This window comes from Etheostoma cragini, chromosome 1 (assembly GCF_013103735.1).
Source record: "Etheostoma cragini isolate CJK2018 chromosome 1, CSU_Ecrag_1.0, whole genome shotgun sequence".
Classification (NCBI taxonomy): domain Eukaryota; kingdom Metazoa; phylum Chordata; class Actinopteri; order Perciformes; family Percidae; genus Etheostoma; species Etheostoma cragini.
Genome location: NC_048407.1, coordinates 11,985,347 through 12,010,403, shown reverse-complemented (window position 1 = coordinate 12,010,403; position 25,057 = coordinate 11,985,347). Strand labels below are relative to the sequence as shown.

The 25,057-nt window shown below is 40.7% G+C and overlaps 1 protein-coding gene across 3 annotated transcripts in view; it reads right to left on the bottom strand.

The window, feature by feature from the left end:
- The window catches only part of fbn1 (fibrillin 1), a 59,869-nt gene that overhangs the window by 13,844 nt on the left and 20,968 nt on the right, over nt 1–25,057 (bottom strand). Inside the window, exons 15-49 of one of the 3 annotated variants that reach the window (XM_034879895.1) lie at nt 24,897–25,019; nt 23,888–24,010; nt 22,169–22,321; nt 21,518–21,571; nt 21,249–21,374; nt 20,998–21,123; nt 20,718–20,837; nt 19,989–20,126; nt 19,847–19,897; nt 19,612–19,737; nt 19,246–19,473; nt 19,029–19,154; nt 17,755–17,883; nt 16,418–16,543; nt 14,244–14,369; nt 14,007–14,129; nt 13,247–13,372; nt 12,532–12,657; nt 9,005–9,127; nt 8,303–8,425; nt 7,961–8,086; nt 6,564–6,686; nt 6,211–6,333; nt 5,913–6,080; nt 4,449–4,517; nt 4,214–4,339; nt 2,964–3,086; nt 2,708–2,866; nt 2,548–2,619; nt 2,339–2,464; nt 2,048–2,170; nt 962–1,087; nt 749–865; nt 532–657; nt 329–448 (exon numbers count right to left, since the gene is read on the bottom strand). In XM_034879895.1, coding sequence (XP_034735786.1) covers nt 329–448; nt 532–657; nt 749–865; nt 962–1,087; nt 2,048–2,170; nt 2,339–2,464; nt 2,548–2,619; nt 2,708–2,866; nt 2,964–3,086; nt 4,214–4,339; nt 4,449–4,517; nt 5,913–6,080; nt 6,211–6,333; nt 6,564–6,686; nt 7,961–8,086; nt 8,303–8,425; nt 9,005–9,127; nt 12,532–12,657; nt 13,247–13,372; nt 14,007–14,129; nt 14,244–14,369; nt 16,418–16,543; nt 17,755–17,883; nt 19,029–19,154; nt 19,246–19,473; nt 19,612–19,737; nt 19,847–19,897; nt 19,989–20,126; nt 20,718–20,837; nt 20,998–21,123; nt 21,249–21,374; nt 21,518–21,571; nt 22,169–22,321; nt 23,888–24,010; nt 24,897–25,019 — 4,323 coding nt within the window. The remainder of the gene's footprint in view (nt 1–328; nt 449–531; nt 658–748; nt 866–961; nt 1,088–2,047; nt 2,171–2,338; nt 2,465–2,547; nt 2,620–2,707; nt 2,867–2,963; nt 3,087–4,213; nt 4,340–4,448; nt 4,518–5,912; nt 6,081–6,210; nt 6,334–6,563; nt 6,687–7,960; nt 8,087–8,302; nt 8,426–9,004; nt 9,128–12,531; nt 12,658–13,246; nt 13,373–14,006; nt 14,130–14,243; nt 14,370–16,417; nt 16,544–17,754; nt 17,884–19,028; nt 19,155–19,245; nt 19,474–19,611; nt 19,738–19,846; nt 19,898–19,988; nt 20,127–20,717; nt 20,838–20,997; nt 21,124–21,248; nt 21,375–21,517; nt 21,572–22,168; nt 22,322–23,887; nt 24,011–24,896; nt 25,020–25,057) is intronic. The other 2 variants (XM_034879904.1, XM_034879912.1) reach the window with 2 other exon arrangements.

Sequence of the window (25,057 nt, the reverse complement as noted above, 5' to 3'; positions counted from 1 at the left end):
CCCACTGTATAAACAATCCAAGTGTTTGGGCTTGGGCCCACTCCCACTTGTGAAAAGCAGAAGAGGGGTGTTCTGAAGTCGCAAGGCAAGGCGGAGGAGAAGAGGCGGTTTATTCTCTTCTTGTACACCTCAGCAGAACGGCGATGTCTGCCATGTACATATGTCCGTGTGTGTCAGCATGTTAAGTAAGCAGGTGTTCTCCAAATTGAGGTAAGCTTCCCCCTCCATGTGTAGATATCTTATCACTTCTGAAATTCCTTTTTTTATTTGTCATGTTTTGGCTTATATTTATTGACCATGATGCCGAAAGGACTTTAGGTTGCCGTACCTTCACAGGTTTCCTCATGGAGGTAGTAGCCAGGTGGGCAGATACACCTGTAAGAGCCATCCAGATTCAGACAAGTTCCTGCACCACATGTGCCTGGATTCACTGCACATTCATTAATATCTGAGAAAAAAAGAAATACGCTGTAAAATATACCTACTGTATTACATTCAGATAAACATAAAAAGTAAATGATGGCTCCCTACCAGCACACAGTCTGCCGTCTAAGGTGAGCTCATAGCCGTCATGACACACACAGAGATAGGTTCCTATGGTGTTCACACACTGCCCATTTCGACACATGCCCCTCTGCGTTGAACACTCATCGACATCTGATTACAAACAAACACAACAATATATCAGATAAAGACTATAACTCTCTTGCTTTTCCTCTTTCACTAGGTTACATTCAGACGCACGTACCTATGCAGTCACCGTTGTGTGAGTTCTGAAAGCCGGGATAGCAGAGACAGTTATAGGAGCCCACTGTGTTCTTACAAGTCCCGTTGCCACAAGGTTGTCTCTCACACTCGTCCACGTCTGAAACCAGAGAGCATCATCACAGCTTTACCATAACCAGCGCTCACATTTCACGTCAAACACAAGTGAGAATTGATAGGAACCAGGACAGCTTACCGACACACATTGAGTGGTCTCGTGTTGTTTTGAAGCCATTGGGGCAGATGCAGCGGTAGCTCCCCAGAGTGTCAATGCACTGACCAGGATTGCATATACCAGGGTTCTCAATGCATTCATTACGGTCTGATGAACAAGGAAAAGAATTAACAAGTAGTGTGAAACTCAAACCACAAAAACTATCAATGAACAATGTGGGGAGATCCAATCAAACCCTTTAATTACTATTTAGACATTTGACACTAGCCACTAGCAATCAGTAATGTGGGCATGTATTTATTCTTCTTAATAAAACACTAAACTGGCCATTAACTCTTGTAACCTCATCTTGTAATGTGATGTTGTTCCTACACTCATGATACTGGAGTAACATCATAATTATTTAATTCAAGTCAAAAACATGTCCATTTTTAAATACTCTATTTGACATTACGTCTTAAAGCAATGCTTCATTTCTGTAAGGTAGTTGTCTCCATCTGCAGTTTCTGTTTTCACTCGCTGGAGTCTGACCATGTTTTGTTGTCAGGGCTCGCATGAAAAGCAGGAAGCAAAACAGGATGTTGATTTAACATTTGCTTATCGGTGAGGACCCTCCAGTCTGACAGTGATATGTTTCCAATATACAGCAGCACATGTTCAACAGCTCAACACATGCTTCACAATCTCTCTTCCTTAATAACAAGCCCACCTCAAAGAATTCCTCCTTAGCCTGACGGTCATTGTGCCGTCTCTGGTACTTTATCTGTGGCTTACTAACTGGCAAGAATGTGCAGTTCAAAGAGTTTCACATGAGTGGGTTTGAAACAATAGGTTGAGGAGCCAAGACAGCATCGTGCCACAGGAGGATGCAGCAAAGTCTACGTCATCTGCATGGAAGAAATCACAAAGTTTTGGCTGCTTCCTCTAATCTTGTCTCTAATCCTGTTTCCACCAATTCTATAAAATCTTCACCGAGGTCACCGGGAATTGACAAAACTGCAGTGGGTTGAGTGAACAGTGACAACCATGCATCGCACCAGTAATGTACTGCATAATCAGGAGGGATAACTTTCACCTCTTTACAGCTTATCACCACTACAGTCTTACCTAGACATTGTCCAGTGGGGGTGAAGCGATATCCAGGTTTACACTCGCAGCGGTAGCTTCCTGGCATGTTCAGACAGGCTGCATTCTGCTGGCACACCGGCCCATTCTGACACTCATCAATATCTAACAACAGGTACAGAGATGTTCAAAGACAGTCATCTAATGGTGACACGTTTACAAAGAGGAATAACATATAAAAATACTGATTTAGTTTAAAAACCTAGAAAATATTCACAACATTTTACATTTTGGCATCACTTTTAGTTGAACTTCAGTGGAGTGCACGCCTACCTTCGCAAATCAACAGCTTGTCATTGTAGACAAAACCGATGGGGCACTCGCACCTGAAGCTGCCAATCATGTTGATGCACACGCCATTCTCACACACTCCTGGGATTTCCCTGCACTCATCAATATCTAGCAAATGAGATGGAGACAAGATGAGAACAACACAAATGTTCCTTTTCAATCACAAAAACCTTTGAATGGGGAAATCTTACCAATGACCCGTCCAGTGGTGATGTCGATGTAATATCCTGGTCTCTTACTGCCGCACAGGATCGCAAACTCGTCTGAGTGGACAAAAGACACGAGTTCCCTTTTAGCTCCTTATACGTTCAAAATATATGTGTGGTAGTATATGTTTGTATGAGACCTCACCACTGCTGGGAACAGGACACTGTTCACAGGGTTTATTCCATGCACGGCCAATGTTGTAGGAGCAACAACACATCTTTTTTGTCATGTTGAAGGTCAGCTCTCCGTCACATGTCCCGTTGTCAGAGTAAAAGTTCCTGTAGCAGTAGCTCTTCCTCATGTCTTTGTGTGTTTATAAGAAAGAGAACGCAACAATATCACTACAGAAAGCGTGTTCCTACCAATGATACAGGTATTAGAGTGCGGTATGCAGACCTACCCATGCAGTTGTTTCCTCCATTGACCTGCATGTAGTCCACAGGGCAGACACAGGTGTAGTTCCCAATGGTGTTGTAGCACTGGCCTGGGCCACAGATACCTGTTTGTTCACACTCATTGACATCTGCACACAGAGAGAAGGAAAAAAAAAATGTGTACGTTCCTTCAGTTGAGGTGCCACAAAAAGTTTTTTTTTCTTCTTTAAAACTTATACCTTAAAAGACTACATGATATGTTAAAGAAGGTAGAATGAGTGCAACAAGGGTATATCGAGACACTGAATATCTGCAAAACATTATTATCAATACATTGTGTGTTACTATGTAGGTGTACAATAACCCCCAATGTCATCAACATCATCTAACGTGAACATATTGTACAACCAAAATTACCACTGCCACAACTAGAGAAAGACAGAAGCTGGAATTTGCTTTTTAATATCTTCTATTCTTATGAATAATAATTTTCCTAATAGCTTTTCTATTTTGAGTGTTTTACACTTTCTAAAATTCCTACTAAAATTCTTTCTCTACCAACATTGCTGCCAGATAGCTTTTTCCCTGTTCCTTCCAGCTGAACAGCTGAACTGTTGATTGACTAGAGACATAGTGGATGTGCAGTCCTGGACTTTATAGAGCAGACACCCGCTTTTGTTCTCCCGGCCAACAAATACACGCTAATTAAAATGCCGCCAGCCACATGTCATTGTCTAACTCTCAGCCCCCTCCTCTCCTCGCTTTTCTAAACACCCTCCTCATTTATCTCTTTTTTTTCATCCCATCTTTCATTCCTCCATCTCGCCCTCCCTCCGTCATCTCTGGCCTGTCTACAGGGGACTCGGTGTACTTCCCTGAGGAGTGGGCTGACCACATTAGAGCCTCGCTCCTCTGGACACAGTTAGGCGCTCAGCTGTCTCATCATCCTGACTTAGCTTTGCTGGGTTAACAACAGACGGGGAACTAAAGCAGAGACATATTGAGCTAGAATGAGCTGCAGTGTTGTCTATGGGACAAAAGGGTCCAACAATTCTTTGTCGTTTTGCTCTCGGTGCTTCTCTCTCTCTCTCTCTCTCTCTCTCTATCTCTCTGTCTGTCTGTCTCTCATCGTGTGTCCTCCCTGAACAAAGGCCTTGACGGCTGGACTTAATTTCCTTTCCACCAAAAAGTCCCAAGGCAAGAGCTAAAGAGGACTAGGTCACCTGTGTGTTCATGTGTCTGTGGGGTTGCATTCAAATACGTGTGTGTTGCATACCTTCACAGACTCTAGTATCTATGTTGAGGGCGTAGCCTCTTGGACATTCACACTGGAAACTGCCAAAGGTGTTGATGCACTGTCCTCCCTGGCACAAGCCTGGCAGCTCCTGGCATTCATTGATGTCTGCCAGAGAAAGAAAGGAAACAGTGGGTGGGTGGGTGTTATCTGTGTAAGTGTCTGTAATTGTGCACAGGAGCAACCTGACACGCATGATAGCATGTTGCTGTCTGACCTTCCAAGATGACAGTGATGGGGTTTGGTCTGAAGCCTTCTCCTCCAGGACACAGTGTCTTGTACTCAGCTGTAACACAGCACCGAATAACATTAAAGAGAAACAATGACACGACATACAAACAACAATCAGGGCTGTTTTATTTTAGGATTTGACCGTAACGGTTGGCTGATGGTGAAACATTGAGTTAAGACACATGGCCAAATGGTCATTGTGCCTTAAAAAGATGTTTCTGGTATTCAATTGGTTTCCTGTCACTCTCTGCAGTGTTTTTTTTCTGATCAGCCATCAGATCTCAGAGGTATCCACAGAGCCCAGTGGGCCAGACATGACTACAGCAAAAAGAAAATGGTTTTGTTCTTGTCAGAGAAGCAAGCATTTTCTCAAGCTAAAGCAGGATGAGTCATTCCCTGTAATGTTTTGAACCATCTGTTGGTAATTTCAAGTCAGTTGCACAAAGCTGTCTCATCCTTACCAGCAACACAAATTCCACCAAACGCACACTGATTGCCAGACAAGAGCCGGTAGAGTGTAGCCTGTATGTTGGCAGAACAGCTAACTCACACGTTATCGTGTATATATATGTACCTAATTTATATTTTGGTGAATTTACATATTGCTGCTTATGACTTTTTATATTACTGCTAGTTGAAATAGTAATACAAACCCTTAATGGTGTAGTCTGTTATTCTGGAGAAAGTCAAACTCAACACCCAATCAAATACATCCCTCCCGTCAGTGCTCCTTCAGAACGTTAGCATGACCCAGATTTACCATCCCTCTCGCTCACACTGCCTTTCTCTTTATTTATCCCTGTCTTGTGCACATGCATGAACAGAAGAGTGTTGTGTGGCTCTGTCAGAGCCACTTTGTTTGTTTCTAAACTACAGAGCCAGATCTGTGTATAAACACCGGATTTTTATTCAGCTGCTGTCCTTGCTTGGACCACAAGGAAATATTAGCTGGACTTGACAAAAAGTGTGTTGGATTAGAATTGCAGACTCCAACTTTAAACCAGACTTCAGAGCAACATGTGCCAATTAAATGATTGATTGATTGATTTACTCTGGTACTAACGGCTAATAGAAGGATTTAACAGGGTTATTAATCAGAGCCACTGACACCTAAATTACTGTTTAGGTGTCACCTAAACACCTAAAAGAACATTTACAGCCACTTAAAAAAAAAAAGCCCCGCCCATTCAACTGCAAAAAGTGGACCAGATACTATGGTGATTATTCATATTAACATCTTCAATGCATAGCACTAAATCAATTATTTATGTTGACTTAGGTGGGATGTATATTTAGAATATCCCTTAGCTATAGAATTTGCTGCTAGGATGTATGATATGTCATCTCTGTATGTCTCTGGGTAGTGCTCACAAACCTTGCAATTAAAGTGAAACATAAAAGTATGCATGCACATTGCATGCAAAGTCTAAAATGTATTCCATCCACTCACTTGAGTTGACAAAGGGGCATAATTCACAAGGATTTCCCCAGCCCTCGCCCTTGGAGCAGCAGCAGGATGCCTTGGAAACACCAACTCCGATCTCATTGGAGCAGTCCAAACTCTCTGATGCATCTCCTCGGGAACGGACATCGAGGAAGCAGCTTCCAGAGCGTGTGTCTGTACACACACACACACACACACACACACACACAGGTTTTAAGGAATAGAGGTGTCTTGCCTTTGCTTCCGAATTAGTGCTGTAATTAGCTTAGAGAACAATGTGTAGGAAGAACTTGTTGAGTCTCACCTACACAGCCCACTCGAGTGGGGTTGAGTTCAAAGTCTGGAGGACAGTTACAGTGGTAGCTTCCAGGGATGTTAACACACACTCCATTTATACAGATGGTTGGGTCTGCACATTCATTGATATCTGAGAAAGAAAGACAAAGTAACAATCTCTAAAGGTCAATAAGTCATTATTTGACACAACAGCAAAGAAGAAGCAGGGACTTTCCCATCTCTATCTCATGGGAGATGAGAGCTGTTCACTGCTGTTTCTCTACATTTCTTTTACACTATTTCAAATCTCCTCAGCACATTGGTGCATAAACAGAGCATCACCGGGGTAGGCAGCTGGACTGGCGTGTTGACTAGTCTTACCTGTGCAGTTGCCTCCACTCCTGTCCAGTTCATAACCAATGTTACATTCACATCTAAAAAGTCCTGGGATGTTCTGGCAGCGTCCATTGACACAGATGTCAGCAAAGATGCATTCGTCTATGTCTGTAAAAGAGACAGAGAGAGAGAAGGATAAATACAAAGCAGAGAGAGAGAGAAAGAGAGGGAGAGAAAGAGAGAGAGAGAGAGAGAGAGAGAGAGAGAGAGAGAGAGAGAGAGAGAGGCCCAGCTGTGTGGGATTAGTGGATCATGGGATCATGGTGGAAAATTGGCAGCCAGCAATAGGAAGTGAAGGCCGCTCACCTTTGTTAAAGAATGACAGTTCTGGGGCAAAAAAATGCCCAGACATATCCAGACAGACACACACATACACTATCAGAGCTGCAGCCAAGGTTATGAAATTGTGCTCTTCCACATCATTAGACTCTGCACGAGTCATTACTGTCCAGCCCTGCCTGAGTTGAGGCAGGGAGGACTGGACAGGATGTTTGACACATCAGCACAATGAGGTCAGTCTGCTCATTCAATTGAATCCAGCAATGTCTTATCACAGGAGGCATAAATCACACTGCTACCAATCATAAATGTGCTCTAATGTCGACTCTACGGTAGCTTAGTTAGGGATTCAAGCAAGATCCCTCCTCAGCTATTTCAATTGACATGCAATCACATTGATATTTTATTTTACTTATACTATACCCAAATAAAACATCCATAAAACGGTGCATTGTCAATGGGATACCTAAACAAGGCAAACCTGGATGGCATGTAAGCATTTCATCAAGGTTATGAATCCAGATATGTCTGAAAGGTGCATGTAACTTAGTCTCAAACAAGAACTTGAAAAGAAATAACAGACAGTTTCTTTGTACACATATCATTTCAGCCAGTAGGATGTTGGTAGTTAACCCAAGATTCAGACTATATGGCATTTTGTTACCACACAATATGTCCATAAGTCTGTACAGATTCTATACAGTCTTTAATAACAACTTTTATTTGCACTTTAAGTGAGCAAGCTCTTCTTGGACGTGGATTTTTTATGGTGACTTTGACCGACCACCTAACACCAACATCAAATCAACAACAACATTTGAAAAGAGAACAAGACAATATCTATTGTTGTCAATCTCATAACTAAATGTTCTCATAACTAAATCTACTTAGATGCTGAGCATATGTCTAAATTATTATCTCATGAGTTCCATTTGAAGGCAGCATCTATTTGGATGGGTTGTTTCTCCAAATGGGAAAACAACAACCATTCTCCACAGTAACACCAGAGCTTTTTGAATCACTCAACATAATGTAAGATGTGGGCACTAATTCAAAGGTCTGGAATCAAGATAACCAGGAATAGCAGTGTTGCATTGTCTTACCCTCGCAGGCCTTGCCCTCAGGAGTGGGGATGAAGCCCATGTCACATTCACAGCGGAAGCCTCCTGGCAGGTTCAGACAGTGGCCACTCTCACACAGGTTGCCGTTCTCTGCACACTCATCGTGGTCTGAAGTGGTGATCACCCACACACACACACACACACCCACACACACACCCACACACACACCCACACACACACACACACACACACACACACACACACACACACACACACACACACACACACACACACACACACACACACACACACACAGAGTCCGTAAACACACAATTCATTTGCGTATCTTTTTAAAAGCGAACAATATGATGTTGTCTGTGTGACCTGAGCAGTAGAATCCATCTCCAGAGAATCCTTCCTTGCATGCACAGCGATATGAGCCCATGGTGTTGAGACAGTCAGCGTTGTTGCTGCACATGTGTGTACCATTGGAGCACTCGTCAAGGTCTGAAACACAACAAAGTCCACTTACATGTATGCACAGGGAAACTACTTGACCATCCTTTTTTCCTTCTTCTTTACCATGTCTGTGGCACTCAGCAACAAGCTTATACTATATGTATGGTTTCATTCTAAAAAAAAAAGGCTAAATAGTTTTCTGAAACAGCTGGGCATTGTAGTTTTTAACAAACATTAATCAGACTGGGGTAGATAGTGCATTTGTTGGGAGCTGTTAAAAGTATTAACAGCACCAAGACACTGTATGGGGTACTATACATTGTCAATGTAGGGCAAAGGAACACTGTACGCTACTGTATACTAGACTTTTGATGCACAGGCAGTACTTGTTAACATCACTTCATTGTCGGTTTTGGTAATTTTAGACTAACATTACAACGCCTGAGAGAAACATTTTATTCTTTTGTTTGGATATTGAATGACTGACGTTTCTTTATCAACAAGATTTTCTAACTTCAGCTTACTTGGATATTGACAAAATGTTAGAAGAATTGTAAGAAATGTCTGGCCTTTTGTGAAATGATATTTGCTATATTTAAATAAAACCCTTTGAGTGGCAGGATTTACCTGTGCATTTGAGGCCATTGCCAATCCATCCTGGAGCACAGTTGCATTTGAAGCCGCCAGCTGTGTTGGTGCAGGTAGCGTGTCTGTCACAGTTATGGGCTCCGATCTCACACTCATTGACGTCTGAAAAAAGGCAACAAACAAGAAGCCATGTCAAGAGAAATAGACACTGCTGTGATAGTCTGCATTCTCATTTCAGTGGGGTTCTTGGCATTGTGGAGTGAGTTGATGCTTGGTTTTAATCGCATAAAGACAGCAGCAGGAGACGACAGGACTAAGTATTTCTGGGTCACTGTCTTCATCCATGTATTTCAGAGCAGAAGGCACTGAGACATTCTCATGATCACCGATACTAATAGCCTTCCTGCAGAGGTTTAATGAGCAGACCCAGTCTCTGGATTTTCATTGCGCAAGTGTGTCCAAGGAGCTAAAAAAAAAAAGGTCAAGAAGGAGAATGATATCCTAATACTAACGCCTTGTTCTGTCTGCTTTTTCTGAACTAGTATTTCTGAGGTTATTTTAGGCAACGATTTCTCTCTTCACCCACAGACCCACAGGCACTCTGCCTCTCATATGAGACTTTTGTAAAAGCCCTCTTTTAATACTCAAGTTGGGTTTTCTCACCACCCTAGATGTCAAGTTTGGAAATGTAATCTTACCCAAATATAATTTCTATAAAAATGTGATGTGGTAATGTGCCAACTCTACAAAAATAAACGTTTCTTCACGGCAAAACCATTATAATTACATCTAAACTCGGCCAATGGATGGAATATTGAAGTACTTAGTAGATAATGTGGTTATAAAAATACCTCTCTAACCTATTGTATGTGGCCCTGGATTCTAATAGATGAACAACAAAAATGAATGAGAACAATTCAATTGCCTATTATTAAAATCTGCCCTGCCCATAAAATTGTTTATATCCTGCAGGGTGTAACCAATAAGGATCACAGTTGGCAGTGAAAAGATACTCTGAAGTGTTCCTCAGGCAGGTCTGACATGATCGACTACAGTGCATGGCACAATGGAAAAAGCCGGCATGGTGCTACGACAATGAGGACTGCTAATATGAGCCAAAACATCCCTGTGAAACACTGACCAACACAATACCTGGCCCTAACCCTAACAACAGTGTTACAGCTTTGATACAGGGATTATGCAAGTGTGTGTGTGTCCCTGTACATCAAGGGAAGCCATGATATGAACTCAATCAAGATGTTAGGACTTACAAGCCAATGAGACACACTTCTCTCTGTGCGTCTTTCTGAGGGTAGTAATTCAAAACACTGTCAATTACAGATTAGTGCTGCTGGGTTTACAGTCTTCCTGAGGAGAGGGTACAGTATATTTACACTACATATGATGACAAGGTAAATATAAGGGCAGGGAGCAAACAAATCTCCCTGGATTACAGACAGAATAAAGACAATTTCCCCCAAGCCTTTGATGAAAGAGAGCACAACAAACAGAACACACGTTCTCATGTGGAAATGTAAAATGCAAACAGGGGTTGTTGCATGCGAGAAGCGTGACAGCGGTCACACCTGGTGTCAAAGAAGAGGCTTGATTTAACCAGGGCTAATGTTTGACAGATGAAGGTCAAAAAAGGATTAAAAAGGGATAGCAAAGAATTAAACATCTGGCTACCTGGCTGTCTAGCTATCTCCTAGTTTGTATGACTGCCTGATTCCTTGTCATGGTCATAATCAGGTTCACACTTGTATTTTGGGGTTCTACTGGAACATGCTTTAATGTTCAAAAACACAATATTTTTCGGATAAAAATACACAAGTAAAATTGGCCATTAAGTCAGTAACTGACTCAATAATGTCAGTTACAAAACAACATCTATCCATTCTGGTAAGTTTGCTGCCATAAGCCAGCAAAAGGTACTGGTGATATTAGACCAAGCACAATATATGGCCATACATGCCAATAACAGGATAAATAATACAATGTGGTGTAACAATAGCATTAGTAGATATGAGTCATTAACTTACCGAACTGACCCAGTCCAGTTAACAAAGCAATATAGCTAACCTTAGATTCTAAAGTTTGCTAACATTAGCTAACATTAGCCACCATAAGCTACTGGACATACCAGACCAAGTAAGACTTGAAAAGTAAAAACCCTGACTGTTTTGAGTTAACACAAGGTGCGTTTTTATTGCTTTTTAATTTAAGTTTTCATTTTTTGAAGGGAGATTGTGGTATTTCTGGTTTATAAAGTTACGCAGTCTTGATTTAATAGCTCAAATTGTTTGACAGTGTTATCATCTAGCTAATAGTTGATAAAGTCAACACGCTTAAGCCTTTCACCCTGAACCTCTCTTTAAAGCTAAGACTTGTAAACTCCCACAGTACATCTCCACCCAGTCCTAACTTTCCAAGACACACGCAAAGACACAAAATTGCACAAGTGTACATAGAAATAATCACACCCTGCCCAGTGTGTTCTCAGTGCTGAATAAAAAGAGGAATAACTCTTGCGGGAGCTTCATCAACAGCTGGATCAGATCTGGACTAGAAAGCACCACTTACTCATTAACACTCCACACGCAAGAAGGTTTAGTCCACACATACCAACGTGGTCACATAAGACATTTCGACAACAACCAATTTCTTATGCATTTTTCATCTAAATATATTGAAAGGGGATATAATTCAAAAAGAGTAGCAGGTTTTGTTCAGTTGTCTATAACATTCCTTGTTAATCTGGGGCGGAAATTCCAAACCTGTGAATCAGAACAGGTTGCTTTAATGCAACCCAAGCTTTCTCAAAACAATGAAAATACTGTATGAACATTTTATTGGGATTAGACTGAGCAAGTGTGAGTGAGTGAGTGAGTGAGTGAGTGAGTGAGTGAGTGAGTGAGTGAGTGATTGAGTGAGAGACTAAATCCTAATTCAGACAGACTTGCTTATTTGCATCTGAAGGTAGACATGCTGCTGTGGACGGTGTGTCTGACTCATTTCAATCACCGAGACTAGGCCAGATAAGATCACTAACCAAACTCTCAACTAACCTTCAGATCCAAACTTTAAACTAACAAATGGGCTCTACTAGCCAGATGGACTTAGAATTTATGTGTTCTGGAGTCCTTTCAACTGATTTTGTGCCACAGAACTCTTCCAACCATCACAAAATGCTCAACTGACCTTCATGAAAGACCAACAAAGGAATAAACAAAAGTGTAATGTGATGCATACATCTGACAAGAAGGTAGTGATCTCACTGCACCTGCTGCTAGTGCATGTGAATGCGTGTTTGGGAGCGTGGCTCTTGTCAGGTCAGACAGGAGCTCTTGAATGAGGGTGAGTAATGTTAGAGCTGCTTCTGGTTAGCCAGACATTCTCCTTGCATCCACTCATTTCTCACCTCTCTCTTTGAGACACACAAACACACACACACACACACACACACACACAAACACACGCCATCTTTTCACTCCCATCCACGTTCTACCACTGACGTGATGTTTTGTTGGGTAAGAATGCTCTATGTGCGTGTTTGTTTTGCTCACCTGTGCAGCCTGTGGTTCCCTTGCGGACAGAGTATCCCAGGTCACAGTGACAAATGAAGGACCCCTTTGTGTTCTCACAGTTCCCACTCAGACAGATGTTTGGATTCAGCTCACACTCATCCACATCTTGACGGGGAGATAAAAGAAGAGTAGAGAAAGAAGAGAAAGAGAAAGAATGTTAATTTGTTAAACACAACTACTATAAAGGAAAAGTTCATGGCAATGATTAAAAACTGAATTAGCTTTTGTGGCTTCGGCCTGCCAATTACGTTTTGATGAGCTGCGATATACTCTATGTACATAAGTCACAAAATAATGACATCCAAAACTATATTAAGGCTTTAAAATGTATTCACTTTTCATAAATACTGCAATAATAGTGTGTGTTTGTGCAGACCTATTCAAAAGTCCTTACATCATTGATGTCAGGTTTTGGTTTTTTTCTCTCAGTGGAACCAGACGTCTAAATGTCACGCATTCCTCCCTGTTCAACCAAACTAACACAATGTTCACTGTCTTGTAAATCAACAACAAAATTACACTCACACACACAAACACAGACTCATAGATCTGAGTCATTACGTCTTATTCTCATGACTCATATCTTGGATGACCTTTAGGTGATCATTACATTGTTTCAGTAAATCTCTGAGAACCACCTGGATTTAACAAGCACCGAACTGCAGAAGGTTTAGCTTTTTATTTTTGGCATTACCCAGACAGGTCTTCATGTCTTCAGATGACATGAAACCATCAAAGCACAGACACTGGTACGTCCCTGGGGTGTTGGTACACTGGCCTCCATCACAGATGTCTGGGCTCTCTTCACACTCATCAATATCTGGAGATTGAAGAAAGAGAGGCAAATCAAAAATGAAATGAGAGCAGACAAAGTGTAGAGGACAAGAAAAAAAAGATTATATCACAAACAATGCTACTTCATGGGCATATTTTTCTTTCCTAAACAGGGCAGAATACAATATTCAGGACACAGCTTGTGCATTAAAGTTGACACTATGCGGAGCAATAAAGTAATTTTCTTCTTTTGCACAAACTACGCTGAAATTACCTTTGTACTGACTTGTATGTGTATATATATATATATCTGGGAAAAAAAAGAAAATGAAAAAAAGAAATTACCTCCTTTTCTCTGCCAACCAATGTATACTTGCTTTGAACACATGCCAGTGAAATCCCAGCGGTGGCTCTCCATAAACTAGGTTTGCTGATTTTCTGCTTTGTACCTGCTCTTAAATCAGTTCTCTCTAAACACAACCTTTAAATTCTGTACTACCATGTGCAATCTTTAGAAAATGTTCTGACAAGTATAACCTATCATTGAAAGTTTTTTGTAGTTACCACATCTTGACAAATGCGGCAAAAGTACATCTAAAATTTTAGAACTGCTAATTGTCTAACTCAGAATAACAGACAGGGGATACAAGATGAACTATAACAGATACAAAGCTTCTTACCAGTGCAGCTTCTCAGATCAGGCATCAGGGCATATCCCAGGTGGCAGCTGCACTCATAGCTACCCTCTGAGTTGGTGCAGAACGTCTGACAGCCACCATTCTCAATGGTGCACTCATCAATGTCTAAGAGGCAGAAAAACAAAGACACATACCGCTGACATTTAATCTTTAGGTTGCCACAATAAAAACAAAAGAAACATCTTTGAGAGGTAATAGTCAATAATATTTAATACACACCAACACACTCCAGTCTGTTCTCTGTAGATTTGTATCCCGTGTTGCAGGAACACTGGTAGCGGCCGATCATGTTGACACATTGGCCGTTCCTGCATAGCCTGTCGCTCAAGTCACATTCATTGATATCTGTGAGGGAACAAAGCAATTATCAAATTCTTACACATAATTTATATTTTTTTAAATGACTAAGGATAACCTACACTGTTAACAAGGTACCAGCAGCAAGTTTTCATGATGATTTAAATCCATAAACATGAATCACTTGCCCTTCAAAGTGCCATTGAGCAAACACCTATGGGTTTCACTACCAATTATTTTCATAATCAATTAATCTAATGGTTATCTGTTGATTATTTTATCAATTTAATTAATTAATCATTTGGTCCATAATATAAAAAAAACACAAACAAAATGTTCAAATTCCTTGTATTGTCTAATCAACTGTCCAAAACTCAATGATATTCAGTTCAACACCACCGAAGACTACCCTGGAATTCCAGAGTTCTCGCAAGAGCACAATTTGAATCTGCTCAGCGACTTACTCTGGCATTGATTAATGCTCCTCATTAACTATACCCTTGTAGCCAGGCTGCACCAATCACATCGTTGTATCTGATGTAGACGGGCCAGAGGCGAGCTAAACAAACGTTTAATATACCAGTTAGCTCTGCTGGTAGCTAAGCGTGTGGGGCTCTCGGTGTTTGTTGTGATTGGTTGTAGTGTTATCCAATTGCGTGCAGTGAGATTTTCAAATGCAAGCTCGGTGCCGCCCCTCAAGATGGGCTTTTCATTAGTCGACTCCCAACCCTTAATCTTTCGGATTTGGGTCTGGATTTCCAGGCTAACAGAAGATTAGAAAAAACAGCAACTGTACACATTTGAAAAATAGGAACCTGTCATTTTTAGCATTTTTTTATATGATGATTTGATATCAGAAGTTACCTCTGAAGGTTTTGTCTACAGTAAGCGGTGTTTAAGTAAAAGTTGTGACGGATGTTTAATGGATTCAGGAATCTGACATTATTAAGCCCATTGTATCACACCTATCTGTACAAAATTTGATATATAACCAAAGTTAATTATCACTATCATCATCTTAGCACTTCAACTTGTTGCTTCACCTGTGATAATGAAGACCATAGTCACAGAAGGGATGAGGTGGGCAGTTTTAAGTAATGCTTTCATTGTTTTTATTACTTTGGGTGGAAATAAAGAAAATAAATGAGCATGAAGGGCAGTAGCTGAGCATTAGGTCATGGATTAAAGCCCTCACACACTGCATTAGGTCATCAGAATGACTCCCAGTGAATAATGCATAATTAGCCAAAAGCTGTCAACTGGGGGATAAGAAAAGTCAGGCGCTTCTCTTGTTCTTGTAGAAAGAGTGTGCTGTCACTACTTCTTCGGTCAACTAGGTACTCAAGTTATCAAAATGAGTCACTGGAAGAGTCTGCTTGTTATTAAGCCAACATTTCTCCATTGAGGCTTGGGAATCTGCTTATTTATATACAACAATGTGGCAATATGGATCTTTGTCAATTATCCAATGAGAACTGGACACATAAAAGGCAAGCCTCCAAAGGAAGAAGTTTCAGAATAAAAGTACAAAAAAACTGTTACATTAACAGTAAAAAAACATACAATCAAATAGATTAGGATAGAATATAGGACCTGACTAAATATTTTATAGCACAATGTATACTGAAGTATAGAAACTCTTTAATACTGTGGGATTTTCTCTCGTCTTCACCAGGTTGAGATCCAGAGACTTTTCTTAGTGCACACATCAACATACATGCAGACACACACACACACACACACACACACACACACTTGTCTAGAGTTCATATCAGCCCATCTATCAGAGAATATATACCCCACACATACACAGAGCCGCAGTGAGGCCACACACATGGAGGCAGAAACAGCGGACAGATGGAGTGGGACAATCCAAAGCTCTCTAGCCATTCAAACTGTCTGCTCAGTGAAATGATTTGGACTAACTGATGTTCTTATCATCCTTTTTGGCTTTCCTTCATCCCTCAGGGAAATAGAATAGAAGCAGCATTCGGCCACACAGATTTTTCAAAGAAAGGAGAAAAGCAAGAAGGTGAAAAAAAGTTTGGAGAGGCAGAGTTTGCCCGAATCTCCTTTCTGATGACCTCACCACTCACCTAGACAGGCCGACCCATCCGGCGCAATCTCATGTCCCTCGGGGCACACACACTGAAAGCTGCCCTCTGTGTTAACACAATCACCTCCACGGCACAGCAGAGGGTTCCTCTCACACTCATCGATGTCTGTGGAAAAACACACACAGTACACACACAGACACAAGTAGACATATACAGTAAGTGTTAGAGTTCAGTCTCTGCAAATATTTGTTTTGACTATCATCAATTTCAAATGAAGCCCACAGGATTGATAAATACATTTTTATTCAACTTTGACCTGCAAAATAATGAGTATCCAATTTTAAAGGGGTTGTGGGACAGGAAGTACTTGTTGTTTATATCCTTTTTGGTTGCATAAAACTGCATGCTGAAAGAATACAAGCAGCCAGCAGCTTCATGTCTGGCAGTGATGTTAAGAACAAAGACTGACAAACAAAAATTGTTAAATGTATTTTTTAATCTGCTATCCCAGTCACTACCAACAGCTTATGACTGTGACCCCACCCACATTGTTTCCAGTCCCTAATGTTTTTTTTTGTTTTTTTAACCAGGGGACCAGTAGATTTTGTGGCGCAAATTTTGGTCTAATGGAAGCTTTGGGTACAAAAGTACCGAGACGCTCCATTTTGTGTCTATGATTTCTATCAAGTATTTAATCTAACAATGTCAAAGACTGATCAGAACTAAAATAGAGCATAAAGTATTTTCCCAGATGACAGAACATTAGGACTTGTAGCTGCATATAAAAAACATTTTGCTGGGCAGTTGATTGTATGTTCCTCACATGCAGTTCACGTATGTCATAAAGAACAATTATCTTTAAGACTTTATGGAGCAGTTTTGTGAAGTGTTTGGGCTGCACAGACTAGACCCTTTCAACACCGCACAAGGGTTTGAATAAAGTCAATTCTCTTTTCCTCTCTCTCACACAGACAGTATACGCTGTATATATAAATGCACACAGCCTGCCAGTTCCAGGTCTGGCATATTGGCCTAAGTGCCTCATCCAGAGTTTATGGCACATAAAGTGAGTGTGGAGCAGATTGCTGGGTTGGGAATACTGTAGGACTGGGGATGTGTGGCAGGTCTTCCCTTTACTTGAAGCCCTTTATAGGTTGGCGACTCGCTCTGTTCTTGAATGCTGCCACTTCAACAGGGTGTGTAAAAGAGTTGTTACGGAGATCAAGTTTCTCACTTATGTCCTCACAGACTAAATTATTTCATTTAAAAGAGTGTTGTTGCTGCATGTAACTGTACCAAACCATCTCAAGCTAAAGATGTGATTTATTGTGTTTTTAGTGTCAGCAAGTGTTGGTGTGTGAAAATTTGTCACTCACCCATGCAGTTTTTCATCATCATGAAGCCACTCTCATAACCTTCAAAGCACTCGCATTCAAAATCTCCGGCTGTGTTGATACACCTGCCCTGTCCACACAGGTCTGGAGAGATATGGCACTCGTCGATGTCTAAAGGCAGGAATCCAACAAAACTTAGCAAGGTAGAAATTCTCTTTAAAAACAGCAGTAACATTTATGCATGTTCCCTGTATTTGTTATGAATATAAAGAGATTCAAATCACAGAAACATGACAAAACCATTAGCTTTCTGTAGAGAGAACTCAGTAACAAAGGGATTTAACACAGAATTGAGGCCCTGATAAGATCCGTAGCAAAAAGCAAAGAAGCTGTAATACAAAAAGTAAATATGAGTCAAACAACACAGACAAGCACAGAAAAGGTTACTACATGAAAGAAAGGTTATATATATAAATATAATTCTTCCACAATCCAAAAATAAAGGTCTGATCCCTTTCAAATTGAATCCACATTTGGAAACACTTAACAAAAAGGCTTTGGGCTGGGATCTCACTTGTATGGGGTAAGATATAATTTACTTACTAAGAGCCTATACATTATTTCAGAATAAAGCCATGGCACTGGCATTTAAACCTAAAATGATGTGTGCACAAAATAACAAAGGCAATAATGTAGCTAACCAGACTACAGGCACCAGCCCCAACAAGTCCAAAGCAGCCAGACTCCTATTAGATGATATGAGCTGAATGTAGGCAATGGCTTTACGCCACTTTAATGTAATTAGTGTTGGCAGAGGGATTCAGAAAGGGGGACAGATGAAGAATGGCTAGACTTGTAAAGAAGATATAATGGTGCTGAGATGAAAAAATAGCAGCTACATTCATGTCAGCTCTGACATTATAGCCAACATATGAACACTTTTAAGTAAACACTATGCAGTTGATGAACTGTTATGTGTAGTACTCACCAGTAAGCAACTAATGAGGATTAATTCAATTCAGCAGTTTTTTTCAATTAATCATTTTGTTGTTTAGTCTATAAAATGTGGGAAAATAGTAAATTATGCCCTTCACAATGTTTAGAGTCACAGGTGGCGTAATTGCCCTAAATCCAAAGATATTAGATGTACAGTGATGAAAAAAAAAAACTTACATTTGAGACGCTGGAACCCGCAGATGTTTGACATTTGTGATAAATTACTTAAAAGATGAATCAATTATCAAATTGCTGTTGATGAATTTCTTTGTAGACTAAAGGCTCTAAGTTAGTGGGCAAATTGCTTCAGTACTACTCACCAGTGCAATTCCTCTCATCAGAGTCCAGAGCATAGCCGTTATCACAGCGACAACGGAAGCTGCCGATGGTGTTTCTACACCTTCCATTTGAGCACAGGGTGTTTATCATCCTGCATTCATTTATATCTAAGGGAGGAAACAGAGGGTAAAAATCAGATGAGAAACCATTCATGAAACAACACATATAGCCTATGCAGTCTATGGCTTTGTACAGTACCTTTGAGGAAAGGTCTGCCGTTGATGAAGTCACCCCTATGCGAGAACCCTGGGCCACGAGGACAGAGCTGGGCATATTCTGGAGAGCCCTTCTCCGGACATTCGTCACATTCCGGGCCCCAGGCTACACCCACTGAGCAGCAGCAGGCATCCACACGCTGCTTCCCTGAGATGGGAGTCCCACATCGCTCATCCTCATGGGTGAGGTAACACTGCTCCATACGCAGGTCTGAACGTCACACATATATTACATGCATTTGATAAAAGAATATCTAGTGGGATCAAATATACATTTACCATAGCACATTTAGAGAAGAAGGTGACTTCAATACCACTATTCGTGGAAATACATAGACATAGTACCCACCAATGCACGTCCTGCCACTGACATCCACAGTCATTCCGGGAGGGCACTGGCAGAAAAAGGAACCCGGTGTGTTGATGCACTTGCCATTGATACACACTCCGGGAAACACTTGACACTCATCCACATCTGACAGTCAAAAGAGAACATACAGCAACATCAACAACTGGTTCAGTGTTTCACTTGAATGAAATGAAAGTGAATTTCTGGGTCTACATGGCAGCAAAGCAGACCTTACCTTCACAGACATTTCCTTTGATTCTAGCAAAGCCTTTACCGCAAATTGGATCTGAAACAAGGAGGGCACACAATACAATGTCAGTCAATGCAATGATATGGTTTACGAAAATGTGCAAAATGGTGCATCTTGATCTTCTCACCCTTTTCACATTTTGCACATGGGCTGTTCCAGGCTTCTCCCAGTGTGGCACAGCAGTGGGACTTCAGCGTAGCCCCATTGATGTTGACCTCACAACGGTTATTTACTATCTTCAGCCAGCAGGTGCTCTTAGTAGTCTCTGTTTTACCAAACAAACCTTTGACTTACTCTACATTCATTTCTATGGAATTAAATAGCAAGTGTGTCAACATGCACTGGTTTGGCACTTATACAATATATATATGCGTACGTCAATACATACATTTGATGAAAAAAAATCTGTATTTAATTAGTAAATCTTACATTTAATTTATCCTCACAGCTGTTCTAAACTAAAAGACAGTGCAGATTGGCTTATTAGTGGTCAGAGAAACCAGTTCCTTCAGGCATCACTAGGCGCTGTGTTCCAGTTTTTGGATGTCACGGGGACAGTGCTGGCTCAGCCTTTGACCCAGATCTTCTCATATTGTTTAATTTAGTTATTCACTGAGCTGCTGCAATTTAAATCTAACTTGAGGCAAGACAGCTTTTTTGTATTACTAAAAAGTGGGACAAAGCTCCTTTTTAAAGAATACTGAACAATTAAATTAAATACCAGTAGGTTTGATTAAATCAAGTGTGGGTTTCTTTCAAATATTTTTTTATTATTTTTATGTTGAATAAAAACCTTTTTGATTAAAGTACTGTTTCTGTAATAATTTAAAATTCAAACAACACATTGCTCACTTACCTATACACTCAAGCCCAGTGCTATCCAGCGAACTGCCGATGGAACACAGACACACAAAGGACCCTTGGCTGTTCCTACAATCTCCATTAACACAGGGGCTAGACTGACACTCATCCACATCTGTGGGAGACAAAAAACAAACAACAGATAGGTTTTTTTTCTCCCGTTCATTCCGGTCATTTCTTATCAATCTAAAAATAGCAGACATAGTACATGCTTTGATGAAGTGACATTGTACTGTACAACAGAATCAATCTGATTGAATGAATGAGCCTCTGACCCTCGCAGACGTCTGTCTCAGGATCAAACAGATATCCTTTGGGACACTGACAGGTGAAACTGCCTGGTGTGTTTCTGCACAGACCGTTTTCACACAGGAGCCTGTTCATCAGACACTCATCAATATCTGAGGAGAAACACATACAGATAGGGACATGATGACTTTCCTCACACTGGCTGTACACATACAGTATATACTTTGAATATATCATTTTCAAAGAGGACGGGGACATTAAAGAGCAGTTAACGTACCGACACAGTTTTTGCCTGTCAGGTCTATCTCAAAGCCTTCATTGCAGGTGCATTTGTATGTCCTCATCATATTCTCACACACCCCATTCTGGCAGATGTCAGGGACGAGGGCGCACTCGTTAATATCTGCGAAGGCAAAGAATAACCTGTTTACCGTCCCAGTAGGAAAAAACACTAAGTAATAACTGCATTTAATTTCTGCTTGGTTTCTGCAAGCTCTTTGTTTTTAAATCAATGAAAAACACACACAATGAGCTTGCGTTTGTTACCTCTTGCATCGCCGCTTATGCCAGGGCCACTGGGGCACAGAGCCTGGAACTCAGCTGCAACATCACACACAGACAGGAGGATAAAAAGCAGAAAAAAGAGTGTTTAAGCAAATACCACATTTACCAAAATCCAAGAAATCTCAAAGTGGTAACATTTAATACCATGGTATTGTCAATCTCCACACTTTCTCATTTAGCCTAGATGCATGTAAGCATTTCCTTAATGTGGTACAGCTCTAGCGTTTTTGACATATGACCTTTAATTGGTCTAATTGTGTGTGTGTGTGTGCGTGTATGTGTGTGGTCTGCTGTCTGTGCTGTCTTGGGGTTTCTTCCCATTCTATATAAAATTATTTATCAACTTATTAACTTGATTGTATATATTGTCAGGCATTTGGATTGGCAACATGCATAACACGTGAAATAGTTTGGGGATTGCCCCCATTTTTATGGTGGATATTTTCCCCCAGAGGAAGAGATTAATTCCTTTCCATCTTTTAAAAACAAATGTTTAACTTTCTTCAAAACCATGGATGTATTAGACTTTGACAGGTGTGTTTTAAATTAAACACAAGCTCTGTGTGTCTGCGTGTCGGGCGGAACGAGGTGGTTTCATATTTGTAAAGGGTGGAGGGATTTGAATATCCGTACCAGAGCTTTGTGGTGGGCAGGGTTGGCAGGGCTCTCCGTAGGCGAACTCTGTGCTGGCACAGCAGCACTCCGACTTGGTCACAGCTCCAAATAATGGCCTAACACACTGCCCTCGCTTGTAGCCGCCATAACACGAACTGCGCATATGTGTATCTGTTTCAGACAATACAAAACAAGAGCGTGTGAGAAAAAGAGATGAAGAGAAAGAACTGGAAAGAGGCTAAAGACAGAGCGAAGGAGAGAGAAATTGCGGTGAGCGTCCATGGCTCCAATAAGCAACAACACTGGCAAAACAAACCGTTGTTCTCACTTCATAATATCCAGGGATTTCAGGCATTCTCCAGCGCTGATATCATCCTGACGAAAAACTTACCCAGACCGAACAACAGCATTTCAAAAGTTTCCACACAATGCACAAAGAAACATCATTTGGGAGTATCTAGGAATGTTGAAAATAAAGTCATAAACAGATCTGCTCTCCTAGTGCTAGTCCAGGGGATTGGAGTACAAAGAGGCAGGACAACATTTTACATGCTTATTACAATTCTTTTCAATTTTAATGGGCACAACTGGACATGTGCAAAACTCTAACTACACCAAACTGGACCAAACTCTGTTTTGTTTTTCATTGCTTGAACACAGTTTTCAAATCTCTACACACTTGTCCCATGACTTTAACCACAATGTGAACAACACTGTAGATTTACAGCATTTTGTTCAAATGCTAACACTCTGCTGTCAACACTGTTAACCTCACATTCAAAACAGAATGGATTTCAGCCTGGTGCCTTTCAAACACTGCTTATTGTAATTTGAGCTGTTTGTTACTGTAATTAGGTGTAAATTGGTACATTAAATAAAATCTATTTATTTTCTTTAATGAAACTATTGAGTACAGTGAAGTCCCTCAAAGTGTGCAAACTGTAAAGATGAAAAGTTTTTCTGTATATCAGTGTGTGTTATCTCAGTGAGGATTGTTCATAGTGTTTGGTGCACTAAGCCGATTTTGAGACATGGTAAGAGTTGTGTTGCTTGGAATAAGTTTTGCAGCTGATGAACTGCTGGTGAACTGTTTAGCTCAGGTGATTGTTGGTAGTGCAGACTGTAGTTTAAGTTTGGATCATGAAGCTCCAGTTGTGACCACTGTTGTTTAGCAATTAAAAAAAAACAGCAATGATAGCGAGCATGTGTTTGCAGGTTAACAGGAGGAGCTGTTAGTGAAGTGTATTACCACGTGATTACTCTCTGCTTTGTCACATTTGGTTTTGATTGTAATCACTGGACTGGAAAATATTTGTGTTATGGTTATTCTGGTTAAAATGTGTAGAAAGTTGTACTAGTATGCTCACTCTGAGCTTTCAGTTGCTTAGAAAAGGGGGAACGACATTTTGACAAAAGCGTTATCCAATCACCAATGTAAGAATTCACTAAAAACATAAGCGTATGTGCTGGTATAAAACCACTGGAAGTACCAATTATTTCACAAAGTAATCAATGAACTTCTTCCACAGACACATTGTAAAAAACTAAAAATGTTCATTTTCATCTTCTCTATGCAGCAATAGAGAACTTTCAGAGAAGTGTTGCCAAACTAAAAGAGGTGGATACATGGCATGCCGGAAACAAAAAAAGGTTGTTTGTGTTCGTATGAGATGATTGTTTGTCATGGTATCCAAAAAGAACACATGAACCATTTCTGTTAAGAAAACATTTACTCACCAACACAGACCCGTCCATCCAGGCCCACTGCCATCCCAGCCATACACTCACAGCGGAAGGATCCCTCCGTGTTGACGCAGTGGCCGTTCATACACATGCCTGGAGTCTCACACTCATCAATATCTAGAAACATAAACAGCAAAAGAATTTCTTCTCAAACTTTTTTTGAAACAAAATGAATGGTAGGAGGCTCCAACAGGAAATAAACAAAATTCCTGCTTAAGCAGTAGTTATTAAAGTCCTAAGGTGCTTGATTCATTACAACAAAGCAGCCAAAACTGCTGTATAGTCTCGGTTTCATGACCTACAACTAAGAAAACGTTCTTTTCCTTGCCCTTGATCCTATCAGCATATTTCAATAATTATCATAATAAGTGTAAACAATGATATGGCATGCATGTGTAAGTGTGTGTGTGTGTGTGTGTGTGTGCTCTGTCTGTTAGTGTTGGGGAACAGGCAGACTGCAGATAGACATGATGAGGCCCCAGGGCCCCTTTAGACTACACACTTGATTAATGATATGCATACATCAGCACACTTCATCCCCACCCTATTCCCCTATTTATTTATTTGGCTATGACTTAACCAGGTCAGTGTCTCTGAGATCAAACGTCTGTATCTAAAGCCACATGACTGCAAAAGACTCTTCTTTTCAGGGCATTTGTTGCATTCATGGTCACTATTTTAAACATTACATTGAATTAAAGGGGTGGATCAATTCTGACTCATAGGTTTGCGTCTCCTAATCAAACCATTGCTAATTGTGGCATGTTTTGTCAATCTCAGTAGAAGGCCAAATCTTTTTTTTGTTGTTGCATTGAACAAGTTAGGTAAGGCTGTCTGCAAGAATCTTAAAACAGGTGGGCCCCAACTATCGACATGTCCAGCTGGCTTTCCCAGGATGCCGGGGGAGTTTTCCAAGGCTTTCACAGGGGATTTTTTGGCTTGTTTGCTAAGAACCACTAGAGAGGTAGCTGAAAATGATCTGTGGGCTTGCTGACAAACATACCTACACACATGCGTCCACTGGAGTCAAGCAGGAAACCATTTTTACAGATGCATTTGAAGCTGCCATCTTCATTGATACACAGTCCATTGAGGCACATGTTCCTGATCAGACACTCGTCCTGGTCTGTGGATCAAAAGAAACAAATTCATAGCTTGATATCA